A 16103-nucleotide genomic window follows, 5' to 3' on the forward strand; every position below is an offset into this window, starting at 1 on the left:
GACGTTGGCTTTGGCTGACCAGGTGGCATCCCTGTAGAGGAGCCCTCCTGCGATGTTATGAGAACTGGTGGGGGTGAGACCTTTACCCAAGGGCACACTTAAGTGATAACCCAGGAAGGAAGATGGCTTCAATGCCAGGCTTTGGCCTAATGGAAGAGTCTGGACCTGTAGGCCAAAGCTGAATTGCTCAGGGTTATGGATGGGAAATGGGGCCCTGCCAGGGCTTGCCTTCTCCATCTCTGCCCCACCTCCAACTCCCTGCCCAGGATGTCCAACATCTTCTCTGCCTGGGGTAGATGAGTTATCCAAGGGACCCTTAACACATTTTGGTGTTTCCTTGGGCTGGCCTACTATTTCAGACACTTCATAACAAAAGCCACCCGCTCCCTGAATCATTCCAACCAGTCTGTTCCTAGGGTTTAGCGGGTCCAGCATCACCTGGTTGTGGGCCCAGCACTAACTCCACCACATTCTGCCAACCTCAGGAGCAGGCCCCCTGTCCCAGCCCCTCCACAGACAAGGCCGCCCTCAGTCCTCTGGTTTTTATTTGCCTGATACCCTCATAGCTGCCCCCCGCCCCCAGCCAGGGGGCTGAGAAAGGAGTGACTCCAGGGCATACACAGGGGCAGACGGAAGAGGCATGGGAGGTGGGGCTGCTGAGGCTGGGTCGCCAGCCCGAGGAGGGTTGGGTGATGAGCGAAGGAGAGTCCAGCTGGGAGCTAACCAGGCATCGGGGTCACCGGAAGAAGCAGCTTCCTGAGGGCTCCCCGTGGCCTTGGTTCCCCTGCCTCTCGGCCCCAGCAGCCTCCCTCTGCAGCTCCGGCCTCCGTGGGCAAGAAGCTGAACTGGGCTAGAAGCAAAGGGTGTCTCCAGAGAGACTCCTGGCTGAGTGGGCAGCGTTCTCTGGAGGGTGGCCTGGGTTGGGGAGGCTCTGAGGAAGGGCAGCAGGTGGGGCTGGCGCTGCCCACGCCGCTCCTCAGCTGGGGCTCAGTGCCGGGCTGCCCTCGGGACTGTCGCTCACCAGGCACTCGTTGGATTTGAAGCTCGCCAGGGACTTGCAGCTGGGGATGGAGGCCAGGGAGCCGCAGAGGCCCAGCATGGAGGGCGTGGGGTCCTTCCCTGGGGAGAGAGGGCGGGTGAGGCCTCCGCGAGTGAGTGGTGGGCGGTGCTCGGGTGCAGGCAGCGAAGGGACAGCCCTCGGGTCACCCGCCAGGAGACCCTCATTCCTGGAGCGCTGGCCTTTTGCAGTGAAGCCCGGGAACAGCACCTGGCGCTGTCATGCACAGAGCTGGGGACAGACACTGTATTGTAATCGTCAATTTCTGTCTCTGTCTCCCCCTGAGGGTTCATCGTCTCTTTGTCCGTTTATTAAACACGTGGTGAGCACTTGTTCGGTTCCAAGTGCGGGGGATACAGAGAGCGGACGAGACACGGTCCCTGCCCTCACGGAGCTCACAGTCTGGTGGGGAGACAGACACACAGACAATCACAGACACAGTGTGGCGGGGTTCCACGGTCCATAGCCTGCCTCGTCTCAAAGAAGTTCTAGGGTCATCCAGTGCAGTGTGGATTTTAGAAAGAAAAGACAGGCGGTCCAGGCACCAGGGAAACTAGGGTGGGAAAGCCAGGTGAAGCCAAGGAGGGAGGGCAACACAAAATGCATGCGTTGAAGTCCTGGACATTCGCTTGAAGGGAGCCACTAATTTGGTTCTGAGCTTCCTGGCAGCCAAAGAGAAGGGGGAAACAATGGTCAGGCAACTGGTTCATAGAGCGCAGGAAATAAGAGCAAAATAGTTAGGCAGAGAACTCCCGAAGGATCTGTAGGGCCTTTGTGGGGCCTTTGAGGATGTAATGGAGCCCTCACCATTTGCCAACACTGGTTACTGTTCTAATCAGCACCCCCATTTTACAGATAAGAAAGGCTCAGCAAGGTGGACTCAATGACCAAGCTCCCATGACCAGAGAAGGCACGGCTGGGATTTGTGCCAGGGTCTGCCTGATACCCCAAACCAAGCTCTCAGTTGCTGTGCTAAGCTCCCAGGCAGGGTGGAGTGAATGAGGGAAATGGCTAGGGCCTGACTACAAGCCCCAAGGCCTGGCCTCAGCCCTTCTGGAGTGGGTACTGGGTGCTGAATTGGGGGGCTCACCGATGGGGCCCCAAGGCTCCTCGTCCCGCTTGCCCTCTCCCAGGCGCTGAGAGTCCGAGCTTAGACTGGCTTCAGCAGATAGGGGCTCCGTGCTCATGAAACTGTGTCTGTGGCAAAGCAGAGAGAGAGCTGGTGGGCGGACAGAGGCCCACAGCCCCTAGCGCCCCTCTTCTGTAGGAGAGGCGGGACCAGCACTGAGCCCAGGCTGAGTCTGGCTGGGGCTTACCTCCGGTAGAGCTTGGGGTTGTTGGCACCCTCGGCCCCACTGAGTGTGCCCAGTGATGGCCATTGGTTGACCAGGCGTGTGGTGAGGTCCTTGGAACCCTGGGCCAGGGGAGCGTGGTCACCAGGGATCAGACCTGTCCTGGGATGGGGAGGGGGGGTCAGGCCTGGCTGGAAGAGGGAGCAGAAGTGGGGAAGAGGGGCTCAGAGAGAGGTGCGGGAAGGGGCTAGGATTGAAACCTGGGTGGCAGAAACATTGCGAATGTTGAGAGTCAGTGGGGCAGATCCTGGGAGTCAGTGGAGTGTACTGGGGGGTCACAGGGGTGATAGGAATTAGTGCACTTATGTTGAGGTTTAGCGGAATAATGAGATGTGGAGTCAGGGTGGTGGGCAGGTGGGTGCAGAGCAGGGCAGGGATCATGAAGAGTAATGGGGTGTCAGGAGATCAGACTGGGAGGCCCCCGGTTGATGAAAACGTTTAAAGAGGAACTGTTAGAAGGATGGGTAGAAGTGAGGTTGGGGGTCACTGTGCCTGATGATGCTCAGTGGGCCTACACTGCTGTTCAGATGTGTTGAACAGAAGGAATGATGCAATCATGTTGAAGGGCGTTGAATACTATTAATTAGAGATGCTTGTGAGTAATACTGGGGCTCCTGTAGTGCCGGAATCACAGGAGTACTGCTGAGTGGCCATTCTAGCTGGTGTCGCGTAGCTGAGGAGGAAGTGGGGAGCCGGCTTGGGGCGGGGGTGGGGGAGGGGGTGGGGCGGGTCTTAATGTTGAGAAAAAAGCTAGGTTGCCCGGGGAGGGGGATCTCCGGGTGGTGGTATCGGGCTCAGTGGTCTGATGTTGGTGGATGGTATCAGGAAAGGTGATGTTAGAGTCAGCGGGGGCGATGTGGTCGGGGTGGCGGGGAACCGGAGTCAGGGCCGCGACGGCGGCACTCACAGCTGCTCCTGGAGCTCCAGGATCACGCCTTCCAGCTCCCGCTTCTCCCGCTGGTTCTGCGCCGCCGCCTCCTCCAGCTGCAGTTGCAGCCGCCGGTTCTCCGCCTCCAGGTCCTTCAGCTGCGACTCGCGCAGACGCACCAGCTCCTCCAGGTAGCCCTGCGGGGCGCCGGCTCAGCCCGGGCGGCGAAAGAAGGGGGTCCCCGCGGCCGCCCGCCCCGCCTTCTGCCGGGCTCGCCCCGCCCACGCCCCGCCCACACCGCGCGCCGCGCACCTTCTGCGCGTAGACAATGCGGAACTTCTGTTCCATCTTGTGCCACTTGCTGTACCAGCTGTCCTCGTCGGTGACGAGCGGCAGGTACGGGTGCTCGGGCGAGTTGTCCTCGCTCGTGCTGCTCTCGGCGCTGTGCCGCTCCTCCTCGTCCGTCAAGTAGTCGTAGCTTGAGGGAGGGAGCAGTTACACAGCCAAGGTTACACAGTTACACCGACAAGCCTCCTGGGCCGGGGGCGGGGGGCGGGGAGGGGGGCGGCATGATGCCAAGACCGCTTGCCTCCTGGCCGCCATCCCCACCCCTCAGGGCGGTTGTCTGTCCGCACCCACCCACCTCCGTAACAATCGGGCTGCTCACCTCTGAGTGAACTTTAGGTAGGGCGTGTAGTCGATGACCACGGGGGTCTTCCCGTCCAGCACTTCGCCCTTTAAGCAGAAGCTGGGGGCAGAGCAGCCACAGGGTAGGGGGCAGGTATGAGAGGATGGGAGTGTGGACTTTCGCAGAGAAACAACCCCAATCCCACCGTCACGGCGACCGCCACCGCCACCCAGACCCCACCTGAAGTCTATGGCGCTCAGTCCGATCAGCATCCCAGTGAGAACCGTGGCTTCCTCCCGCATCATGATGGCTCCTGAGTCGTAGAAGCGTCTGTGGGGAGGAGGGAGGTACCCGCAATGTAGTCTTCCCAGGGAACCCCACACCTCAGGGCTTCTCCTGTTGGTTTATCACAAACCTTGCCTGGAGGAAGGAGGTGTCTTTTTTCCTGCTCACCCCTCACTGTGTCTCCTCCTCAGGCTGGGGCCCACTGGGTATAGCGCCTGTGTCTCCCACCTATTAAAACGCGTGTCCCTGGAGATTCGACCTCCATCCCTCTGAACTACCCCTTCTCCACCAAGTACAGAGTCATCCAGATCCTTAAAATCAGGAAACAATTCCTAAACAGCGCTTGGCATATAGTGATGTGTTAGTCCCTCAGTCGTGTCCCACTCTTTACAACCCCATGGACTGTAGCCTACCAGGCTCCTCTGGCCATGGGATTTTCCAGGCAAGAATACTGGAGTGGGTTGCCATTCCCTTCTCCAGGGGATCTTCGCGACCCAGGAATAGAACCCAGGTTTCCTGCATTGTAAGCAGATTCTCTACAATCTGAGCTGCCAGGGAAGTATTCTGGCATACAGTCGATTTTTAAAAATAATGTGAATCCTGAAATGTGAGGACACACCAGAGATACAGTGCAGCTAAAAACATCAGGTTGGGTGTGACCACGTGGGGGGGTAGCAAAGCACATGTCCCCACTGTACCCATTTTCCCCTTTGGCACATCTTGCCTGTGACCCTGCCTCCCAGACCCAATGTCTCTGCAGACCCACAGTGCATGGACCGAAACTCTGTAGTCCATGGGTAGCAAGTACAGTACTGCTGCTGTTTGCAGAGCAGGTAGAGCTGTGTGCTGTAGGTCATGGAATGAGGCCAACAAGTAAAATAATACATAGTTGAGGCTTGTCCAGAGCTGTGTGTGTGAGACCAGCACTGGGGTCATGGGGGATAATGAATTTGACTTGGAAGAGATGAAGGTGGTGCTGAAAGTGTGTTCTGGGAAGGGCTGGCCCAGCTGACGGGTGGATGGTCTGGGAGAGGGAAACTAGCAGTGCATGCTGGTAGTTGTAGTCCAGATACTGAAGGTTGCTGTGGCAACTTAAGGATCAAGTGTGTTTAGGCAATGAATGTACACCCTGAGATTTGTGGTCCACACTGATTGAGGGGGTCTGACCTGGTGGTCCGAGTGTCCCGCAGGGCTGTGGTGATGTATTCCGACATGCGTTTCTCCATCAGGGCCACCCGGATCCATGCCCGGCCCTGGAAAGCACATTCACTTTTACTGGCTGCCCCAGAGGGACCCATGTGTGTGCCCCTGGGTCTGGACCTCCTGTGGCCCTTCTCCCCAGTGCCTGTGGGCTGGGGCGAGGACCAAGGAGCAAGCAGCCCCTCTATATCCAGAGGAGGGGGCAGCTGCCCTCCTGCCCGCTGCAGGCCCCTCACCTTGGCCCGGGCAGTACTGATGTTTTCCATGTTCTCAATGCTGCTCACACAGTTGTTGGGCACTTTGCTGCAGGCCAGGCGGATGTAGTCCCAAAAGCCTCGCTGCCCATCTGAGCTGAACCAGCTCACCGGACCTGCTGGGGCACAGGCTGAGCCAGGGCAGGGAGTGGGCTCAGCAAGACCAGGGAGTTTGGAGAGGGTTCATGTAATGGGGCATCCACATGCATAAATAAAAGCAGCCATGCACGTGCATCGCGCCTACCCCAAACAGACATACCCACACATGCATGTACATGCAAGGCTCACTGCTGGGGCTTGTGGGTACCCCTTGTATTGTGCCCCCCCTTCCCAGCTCTGTGCTTGAGCTTCTGTGCATGATCTAGAATTGGGACCAGGGTCAATGATGGGGTTCAGACAGCCACAGAGTAGATCAGAAGGGGGTATCTGGGAGCAATAGGGAACAGGAACCTGGACCCACCTTTGAAACGGTGGCTGAGGATCTGCTCTAAGATGGCTGCAAAATTCACAAACTCCTCGGATGAGTCATCGATGGGCTCCGTTGTGTACTTCTCCAGCAGGGTTTTCACGGAGAACCTGGGTGAGAGGGAGGGAGAAGGGGCAGTGGGGTGTCAGGTGAGAAGACAGGGTAATGGGGGTAAAAGGCAGGATAAGAAGAGATCACCAGGAGCATGGATGTGGTAGGGAGGCAGATGGAAAGAGGGTGGGGGACAAGTGAGGCTGTAGTGACCAGAGAGGGGCTGTGATGTGAGTGAGTAGGGTGGCAGATGGGAGAGGTGACAGGCAGAGAAGGGAAGCTTCAGGAACAAGGTATGAGAGGGGATGAAACAACAGGTAGAAGGATGAGGCACCTAGAGCCAGGGGGCCAGCCCAGAGCCTCTTCCTGATCACCCACCCTTTGGAGTTGTATTCTCTCTGTCAGAGAAGGGTGGGGGTTGGCTCGGAGGTGGGAGCTGCTTTGTGCCCCTGTCCTGAGCTGCCTTCTGCCATTGCTAGAACAGTCTCCAGTCCCTTCTGGGGTGGGGGTGGGGTCACCTGTGCCAGAGCATGTGAGTTGCACCAAGCACATGGAGCGTGGGCATGCATGGGTGGCCAGGTGGACCCCCAGCACACGGATGCCCCCCTTCCCCCTTTTCCTTCCTAGCTCGGCCACCCACACACCAGCTGCCCAGAACCAGGCAGTGCAGAGCTGGGCCGGGGGAGGTGCAGGGTGCGGGTCTGACACACACAGTGGGTGGGAGGGGTTACTGGCAGCATCTCTAGAAGGGGGCTTGAGGGCCTGGACACCTGGCCTCTCAGAGAGGAAAGAAGCCAAGGGAAGCCAATGGGGCTGAGAGACTGGAGCCCAGCAGCCCCCACCCTCCCTCCAATCCACCCAGAGCCTGGGCTCCCTCTGCAGTCCCTACGCCTGCAGTCTCCACCTGCCATCGCTGCAGCGGGGTGGGGCAGGGATAAGGACGTGGTTCCCAGCATCCCATCATGGCCCCTCTGTGGGTGGTACAGCAGGGGGGATGTATCCAGGGACATGGGGGCTGCTTGGAACCATCCTTCTTTCTCTAAGCTCATCCAGTCCTGTAATGTGCCAGCGCTATACTCTGTATGCGTCATCTCATCTATCCTGACAGCCTTGGGAGGAAGGTCCTCTTAGTATCACCATCACCCCGATTTTACAGATAAGATAACTGAACGGTCTAAGAGATTGCTTGATCTGTTCAAAGTCACACCGCTTGTGAGGCGTCAACAGGTATGTCTGATCCCAATGCCCTTGCTCTTTCTGGGGCCTCCTGGTGGATGTCAGGATCAGTGAGGCCCCAAGCAGCCCCTGCCTCCTCCACACTCTGTCCTCCACTCCGTGCTCCAGCCCTCAAACACCGGCCTCCATGGCTCTAGGCCAATGGCACAACTAAGCCCACAGACCTCACTCCCTTCCTTTGAGTTGGTCTGGCCTGAGATAAGAGTCAGGTCAGTGCTGGGGTTGTACCAAGGGAGGCAGCCTGGATGGGCTCAAATCCTGTGTCCTGGTGGTACCTTTGTGGCCTTGGACAAGTCACTCAACCTCTCCAAGCCCATATTCCCCAGGTGTAAACAAGAATAATAGTACCTGTCTCATCAAATTTTGGTTCAAATTCTGGGAAAAGTCTGGGAGAAGGTGAGTGAGCAAGCCATGGGGCAGGGGTGGTAAGGAACTGGGCCATTAATGGCATAGCCAGAGGAGTCTGTGTTTAGGGCATTATCTGGACTTTATTATACAGCCCTGCTCCTGTGATGTCTTCTGGTCATTTGGGTCAGACCTCAGTGGGGGCCTGTGGCTGGTTTCAGCATGGCAGCCCTCTGCCATCTGTCCTCAGGGGTGCTGTGGTGCTGGTCATCGCCCCCGGGAGCCCCATGGTGTGTTCCCTGCTCAGAGGTGCAGTGGCTGCTGCAGGTTACCATGGAGACAGGGCAACCAGGGCCCAGGGGAGCCCTCGGCCTGCTAAAGGGAACTGTTCCCGGAGCTGGAGGCAAACCATGTGACTGTGATGAGGCGGCAGGGGCCGGAGGGCTTTCTGAGCCTCTGTCATGCTCCCAATCCCCCCTGCCAACTCTGTCTCTTACATTCCAGCTCTAACCCCACTTCCAGTCCCCCAGAACATCTGCTTCTACAGCTCAGGCCCAGGGGCGTTTGTCCCTTCCCTACACTTTCAACAGTCCCAGCTGTCCTGGCAGGCAAGAGAAGGAAGAAGAACCTCGGAGGTAAAGAGAGATGAGAGGGACAGGAAGGATGGCATCGGGACAGGCTGTTTTCATGTGCCAGGAACTGTACTAGGCTCCAACATGCATCGTGTCATGACCATTCCTTGGTGTGGCTGTTACATCTACGATGGAGATGGTGAGACACCCAAGGCTCAGAGTGGTTAGGAGACTTCCGCAAGGTGGTACAGCTAATAACTGAAGAAGAGCCTGAACCCAGGACTGTCTGTGTTTTACACTGGCAGGGCCTGGGAGGTGAGCATGGAGGCAGAGGCCTGCATTTGGGCTGGGCCACTGCCACACTCATTCCTTCTCTAACGTTCCAGGCATTTTTACAGAGGTCATGTGTGCACAGCACCATGCTAGGCACTGGGGATATAATGGTATGAGAAAGATGTAGTAGAGCTGAGTGTGCACCCAGGAACCTGGAAGAGTTATAGGAGACTGACCCAGGGCATCAGGTGGGCACTGATCCCTGGGGGAAGGAGCAGGACCAAGGTTGGTATGCAGGCAGGTGGGTCTGGCAAGGGAAGACAGCTGAGCCCTCAGAGGTGGCGTGGGGCAGAGGAGAGATTGCAGGTGGAGAAGGCAGCTGGCAGGGGGCTCCAAGGGGGAGATGCGTGCAGGTAGGGGGTGAGGACTGGTCATTCCTGGCTTCAGGGCGGGGAGAGTGAGCCACTGCAGGGCTGGGGAGTGGGAAGGTTCACTTTCTGGGACCCAAGAAAGAGGGCAAGTCTTCCTAACACTGCGACAACCCCACCCTTGGGAACCAAGGGCTCGGCCCTCCCAATCTCTTCCCCTTGAACCCGGGAGAACCTAGCTTCTGTGATCAGGCCCTCACTCCTTCCCACCACAGGGGCAGTGCTGTGTCTTCACTGGATGGATGCCGGGACTTCACCTACATGCCCGGTTGACCCTGCCATGGGCTGCAACTGCCCAGAGATTGAAGAGGGCACCACCCCTGCTCCAGGATTTGAGCATTGGGAAATCTCCCAGAAAAGCCCTACCCCACAGAGGCCAGGTTGGAAGGGGTGGGAGTGAGGACATGCTTGGAGGGCGTTCATTCCCCTCTCCCATCAGTTCTCCTCTGCCCACCCAGCTCCCGCCCCCAACAAGGGAGCCAGCCCTCCCCACCCCTCCCCCTCACAGACAATGTCACTTCCTGGTTCTCACAGGAAGCTGCAGTGCCAATTAAATACCCCTCACCCTCCAGGCCCCAGGCTGGGCACGGGCCTGGCCTGGCCTGGCCTAGAAGGGTAGGGACCAGACCTCCAGACCCTCTCCAAGCCTGGGTCTGAGGATAGCGGATGCGTGCTCCTCTTAACCCTGTGCTGCTTCCCTTTTCTTCGCGTCTGCTGTGCATCCTCGCATCCAGCAGGCCCCATCGCCTCTCCTTGACCACCCCACCCCCGCCCGCCGGCGGTGCCCACCTGCACACGGTGATCAGGTTCCTGCGCTCCACGGCCACATTGCGGGAAGACGCTTTCTTGGAGGACAACCCCAGAGCCATGGTGGTCTGGACAAAGCTCGCTTCCATCCAGATGTGTGGCCACTGCTGCCGCCGCCAGCTGCCCCTCACCCTGCCCGGCGCCCCGGCCCCCCCACCGCCGGATCACCGCTGGGCCCTCTGCCCGCCGGGGCACATCGACCCCTCCACGGCCATCCTCCAGCCTCTGCGCGTGTTGCCCGGCCCCCTGGCTCCCTCCCCCGGCGGCGATTCCGAAGCAAAACAAGGCCGGGGAGGGAACTCTCCGAGGTGCTGAGCCGGGGCCCGTCACCCCCTCCCCTAGCTGCCCGCCCCCCTCCGCCGGTGACGTCAAAGCCCTCGAGCCCCGCCCCCCGGCAGGCCGGGGACCAATCCGCAGAGGGTGCAGGATTTGGGGGGGGCGGGTAGGGGAGGAGGAAGGGGCCTCAGGGAGCGCCGAGAGGGTCCCAGGAAGAGGCAGCGATGGGAAGGAAGAAAGGGGGCTTCTGGCTTGCCCTCCACCTCCAGGCTCAGAGCCCAGGACCCCACGTCTCGCGTCTCTGCGTCCCGACGCCTCTACTCCCTTGTTTCTGACCTCTGATTAGTGGTGTCTATCTCAGATGTCTTCTCGTTTCTCCGCACCTTTATCCCGGCCCCCTCCGCCCACCCGTTGACTATCGGCATTCCCAGCGAGGCCAGGCCGGGTCTGCGTTCAGAGACCCTGGAGACCAAGGAGCAGTCGGAAACTGCGTATCTGTCTGCCCCCGGGCTTGGTTCGTCTGCGCCAGCCGGCAGAGTCCACCGCTGTAGGGTGGGGGATGGGAATCCAGAATAAGCCGTAGGAGCCCTGCGCCTGGAACCCCTCGGGACAGAGTGGAGAGTAGACTGGCAGCTAAAGGCCTGGGCTCTGTGGAGGTTCCCAGCAGTAGAGCTGATGCCCATAGTGGTGCCAAGGAACTGCTTCTGAGTCCTACCTCCTCACACCACCCCAGAGGCAGCTGGTTTGAGGATTAACCCCTTGGCTGCTAGAACCGCTGCGAGGTGCCATCAACCCTCTCTTCAAGGCCAGAAAAGCTGGTTGCATCCATTTTCCATGTTTTTTTTAATTGAAATATAGTTGATTTACAGTGCTGGTTGCATCTTTTAGGGAAGGTGGGGCAAACAAACAGAGGGACAATCTGGCTTCCATACTACCCGTTGCTCTCTCACATCACTGCTCCCACATGCTCCATTCCTCTATTCCTCTATTTAGCCTGTTCTCTTTCAACCACTGAAATCCCCAGCTCCCACAGAAAGGCTTTCTGTGTTGATCACAAGAGCTTCACCCATTTTCTCCATCTGGCCTCAGGAATGTCCATTCTCCAACTCTGCCCACTCTCTGGGTTGACGCTGCTCAATAGTGGCTGGTCAGTGTCTCCATATTGATCCAGATGGGTACCCACATCTGAAAATGACCAGCAGGCAGGGACTCTCCATTAGCACAAAGAGAGGAGGAAGAGATGGAAGACCTGTAGAAATTCCCAATCTTGGTCTGACTCCCTGGGGACTGGGGAGAAGGTCCTGACTCCAGCACAGATCTCCTGTTCACTCAACCTCAGCCTCAATTCTTGGCTTCTGGGGGCTCAGACTTAGTCATTTCAGCCCTTCCTCTCTGCTTTTTCCCTCTCGCCTCACCTTTGTCTTCTTTCCTCCAGATTCATTGCCAGGGGCAATCATGATGTTTGTTCTTTTGCTTTTCAATTGCAAGATATATCAGATGCGTGAAAGAACATCTAAATCACATATGTGCAGCTTAAAGAATATTTACAAAGCACACAGCTATGTCATAGCCTCAATGATCAAGAAATAGGACATCACCAGCCCCACAGGACCTCTCATAATGCTTTTCCCAGATCTCATCTTCATCCATCCCTGTGAGAGATAACCACTATCCAGACTTTTGCAATGAGCATTTTCTTGCTTTTCTTAATAGTTTTACCACCTACACATCCATCAGTAAAAAAAAAAAAAAAAAATACAGTTCAATGTTGCCAGTGTTTAGGCTTTGAAGAAATGGAGTCATTTCTGAATTCATACAACTGTATGAATTCAGTTGTAATTTGCTTCTTTCAGTATCACATTAGTGAGATTCATTTCCCCTATATACTATTCCAGTGTATATCTCTACCACAATTTATCTGTTTTACCATTGAGGGTCACTTTGTGCATCAGACAGGGCCAGGTCAGAAAAACAGAAACCATATGATTTGAAATAGATGAGATTTGGTCACACTGGAAGACTAAAAAAGCGAAAAGAGAAAGCACAAACACCATGGAAGTAGTGGAACTCATAACTAGAGAAAGCAGCAGGGCTGAGAGAATACGAGGGAAGAGGCGGGACCCCACAGGTAGGGCTGACTCAGCTAAAGCCACCAGTGGGCTGCTGCTGGTGCCATCCACAAAAAAGAGCCATCTAGAAAGCTGGTTCTCAGAATACAGAAAAAAGCTGAAGGCTGGAGCCAACTTCCAATGACAGAGTGACCCTGAACAAAACCCCTCAAACAGGAAGATGTCCCTTCTCTTCTCCTGCCTTCTGTCTCCCTCTGTGCCTCCTATTAGAACCTAACGGGAAGTCAGTAATGAAGTCTGGGAAACAAATTTGCAGAGTTTTGCTCTCCCTTACCAGCATCAGTGAAAAGAGAGTCATGAAGAACAAATTTGGAGCAGAAAAGTGTTAGTGTTAGTCATTCAGTCGTGTCCGACTCTTTGCAACCCCATGATTTGTAGCCTACCAGGCTCCTCTGTCCATGGAACTCTCTAGGCAAGAATACTGGAATTTGATCTTCCCAACCCAGGGATGCAACCCTGGTCTCCCACATTGCAGGCAGACTCTTTACTGTCTGAGCCACCAGGGAAAGCAAGAACTAAATAACCTGCACAGAAAAAGCAGGGGCCTTCTGCTCAGCATGTGCACACATCTTTTCTATACATATTTGAACAATAACAACTTCATGCCTTTGTCCATTAAGATGTAATTGTCCAAAAAAAAAAAAAAAGATGTAATTGTCATTGGTACAAAGGTCTGTGCTCTAATGAGCACAGGGAGTCTGTGCTCTAGCGAACACAGGGAGTCTGTCCTCAACTCCCACAAAGTGGAGTTGCAAAGTCTCTGCAGTAACAATATCCATCTCTGGGTGATGGTAACACCTTTCTGAGTTCAGCCACATTTTCTCTTTTGTTGTTGTTTAGTTGCTGTTACGGAGAAGGCAATGGCACCCCACTCCAGTACTCTTGTCTGGCAAATCCCATGGATGGAGGAGCCTGGTGGGCTGCAGTCCATGGGGTTGCTAAGAGTTGGACACGACTGAGCCTCTTCACTTTCACTTTTCACTTTCATGCATTGGAGAAGGAAATGGCAACCCACTCCAGTGTTCTTGCCTGGAGAATCCCAGGGACAGGGGAGCCTGGTGGGCTGCCGTCTGTGGGGTTGCACAGAGTCGGACGCGACTGAAGCGACTTAGCAGCAGCAGCAGCAGCAGTTGCTGTTACATCTGACCCCTTTGAGACCCCATGGACTATAGCCTACCAGGCTTCGATATCCATGGGATTTCCCAGGCAAGAATACTGGAGTGGGTTGCCAATTCCTTCTCCAGGGGACTCTTCCTGGCCAGGGACCAAGCCCACGTCTCCTGCATCGGCAGGTAGATTCTTTACCACTGAGCCACCAGGGAAACTTACATTTTTCTCTAAAGGAACCTAAAGACTAAATAATAAAGCTCACTACCAACAACAATCTTTTTATAAGATGATAAAGCAAAGGAAGGAAGGAAAAAAATTATATACATACATATATACATATGCACATAGAGTATATAATATAAAACAAACAAGCAAGAAAATACCCATAGCTTCTACAGTCCTTATTTCTGTAACTGGTTAGAAGTTGATATCTTTAATTTCCTGTTCTACTGCTCATTTCATCTTCACTTTACCCTTAGCCAGCACTTCAGTCGGCTGTTGTTTTTTAAACCATGTCAGGTGACCACTTCATTTGTGAAGAATCAAGATCCTCAGAATTGGATTGCTGTCAGTTGAGTAGAACCATTGCTGTATCTAGTGAAAGGATTCCTCCCCTTGGTATAGCAGATGTTATCAGCATCCCTCCCACACTCCCTAAGCACTGGGGTACAGTGGGCAAACTTCCAGCTGCCAGAAAACTACAACGCTACCCGAGGGCTCTTCTCTCTGGCCACTGAAGCTGAACTACTCAGACGCTATGCAGGCAGAACATTCTGAGGAATTCTACTCCAATCTTCAACAACCCTCAGGCAATAACTGATGGTGACTGGTGGATAAATACCCCAGTTCTCTCAGCCATCTGGTGGGATAGTCCTGAGGCTTCATCATTACTGACTTCCTGAGTCCCCAGCAGGACTCATTTCCAGCCCACAAGCTTAATTTCCTTGATAGTGCAGCCTTTCGGAGAAGGCAATGGCACCCCGCTCCAGTACTCTTGCCTGGAAAATCCCATGGACGGAGGAGCCTGGTAGGCTGCAGTCCATGGGGTCGCAAAGAGTTGGACACGACTGAGCAACTTCGTTTTCACTTTTCACTTTCATGCATTGGAGAAGGAAATGGCAACCCACTCCAGTGTTCTTGCCTGGAGAATCCCAGGGACGGGGGAGCCTCACGGGCTGCCGTCTAAGGGGTCGCACAGAGTCGGACACGACTGAAGCGACTTAGCAGCAGCAGCAGCAGTGCAGCCTTTATCAATCTTCTTCTCTTTTCTGTGTCACTTTCTCACTTGGAGGTGGTTCCTCATGTGTGTGCATGCTAAGTTACTTTAGTCGTGTCTGACTCTTTGCAACCTTCTGGACCATAGCCCGCCAAGCTCCTCCGTCCATGGGATTCTCCAGGCAAGAATACTGGGGTGGATTACCATGCCCTCCTCCAGGAGATCTTCCCAAACCAGGGATATTACCTCTCCTGCATTGGCAGGTGGGTTCTTTACCACTAGCATCAGTTCTCAAATATGGGAATTCCCTGATAGTCTAGTGGTTAGGACTCTGAACTTCCACTGCAGGGAGCTTGGGTTCTATCCCTCATCGGTTAACTAAATTTTTTACATGCCTCATGGTGTGGCCAAAACAAAACCAAAAAAATCTCAAAAAATGTACATGCCTTCAAATCTTCAACTGAGGTTTTATTCCTAGGGGGACCTCCCTCCCCTGCCAAACCTAGTTGGTATCTAAAGTGATCCTAGGAAGCAGATCCCCTGCATGGGATTCTGGAATTGGATCACTCACCATCCAAATGACAATAAGAATTCCGTGGCTGGGGTAAGTAGGGTGCTGATACCCAGAGCACCAGCACGATTACTAAAACTCTCACCCTGGTGAATACAGGGACACACCACCTGTGCATATCTCTAGTAATTGTGATATGGGAGGGAGATGGGAATTAGGATTGTGGAGTCATTCTTTGGTAAATGCCATCGAATTGCTAAAAGAAATAAACACAACAGACTCACAATGGCTATTAACTCAGGATACAGTGTAAAACCCAGGAGTCTCCTACGGCAGCACTCAAGGAAGTGCTCATCTGTAGCCCGTGTGGCTGCTGTGCGCTGAAAATCAATCCCATAATGCTGCGGAAGTAGCAGCAGGGAGGGAAGGAGTGGGATGCTGAGGCCTGGTATGGAAACATCTGTTCTAGAACCCCCATATTATCCTGAACCAATAGGGCCAGTAGACATGGCCTCTCTCCCTTGATGGAAGAGAGCAGTGTCTCCTTGCCAGATAAGATGCCAGGTCCTTACCTGAGGCAGATGCCTCACAAGATGATACTTGTTCTCTTCAAGCTCTGGCCCCGACCCCACTCCAGGATTCTAGAGACATGACCGTGGGCAAGTCTCAACGTGGAACAAGTGGGGAAGTACTATCCTAACTAAGGGGGGAGAGGGATTATTCACCAAAAAGTGCTGCAGGCTCTGGCTAAGGTAGCAGCACAAATTGGGAGAACATGCTTGAGAACAGTTCTTGAGGGTGTTGGCCTACAGTCAGGGAGTGGAATAAAAGGCTGGAGAGTGGAGAGTTTATATTGATCTGGGATACTCTGCCATGACTAAGCATTTAATATTTTAAAGCCCTAGAAAGGACATTTGAAGCCAGTTGCAATATGCTACTGGGATAGAGCATCAAAGTTTGGAGGAAACCATGTGTTACAGCAAATGAGGTGGAGATGCTAGCATTTCCTTGACAGAGCACCGGGGAAAGGTCAAAAGGT

At 54.8% G+C, this 16103-nt stretch overlaps 1 protein-coding gene across 8 annotated transcripts; it reads right to left on the bottom strand.

Annotated features, from left to right (window-relative positions):
• Positions 1-528: 528 nt before the first annotated feature.
• On the bottom strand, positions 529-10182 carry RUNDC3A (RUN domain containing 3A). Of its 8 annotated transcripts, none has more exons than XM_006060554.4 (11): positions 9805-10182; positions 6105-6220; positions 5627-5775; positions 5358-5443; positions 4146-4235; positions 3945-4025; positions 3590-3755; positions 3317-3474; positions 2374-2511; positions 2148-2254; positions 529-1119 (listed from the first exon to the last, which is right to left on the bottom strand). In XM_006060554.4, exons 1-11 carry the CDS (start codon positions 9909-9911, stop codon positions 977-979), a joined length of 1341 nt encoding a protein of 446 aa, XP_006060616.2. In that variant the 5' UTR covers positions 9912-10182; the 3' UTR covers positions 529-976. The 8 variants fall into 8 exon arrangements, with proteins under 8 accessions (XP_006060616.2, XP_006060612.2, XP_044794830.1 ...); XM_006060550.4 differs by having other exon boundaries at positions 5627-5760; positions 9805-10095; XM_044938895.2 differs by having other exon boundaries at positions 5627-5763; positions 9805-10095.
• Between the last annotated feature and the right edge of the window lie 5921 nt (positions 10183-16103).

This window comes from Bubalus bubalis, chromosome 3, assembly GCF_019923935.1.
Source record: "Bubalus bubalis isolate 160015118507 breed Murrah chromosome 3, NDDB_SH_1, whole genome shotgun sequence".
NCBI classification, from domain to species: domain Eukaryota; kingdom Metazoa; phylum Chordata; class Mammalia; order Artiodactyla; family Bovidae; genus Bubalus; species Bubalus bubalis.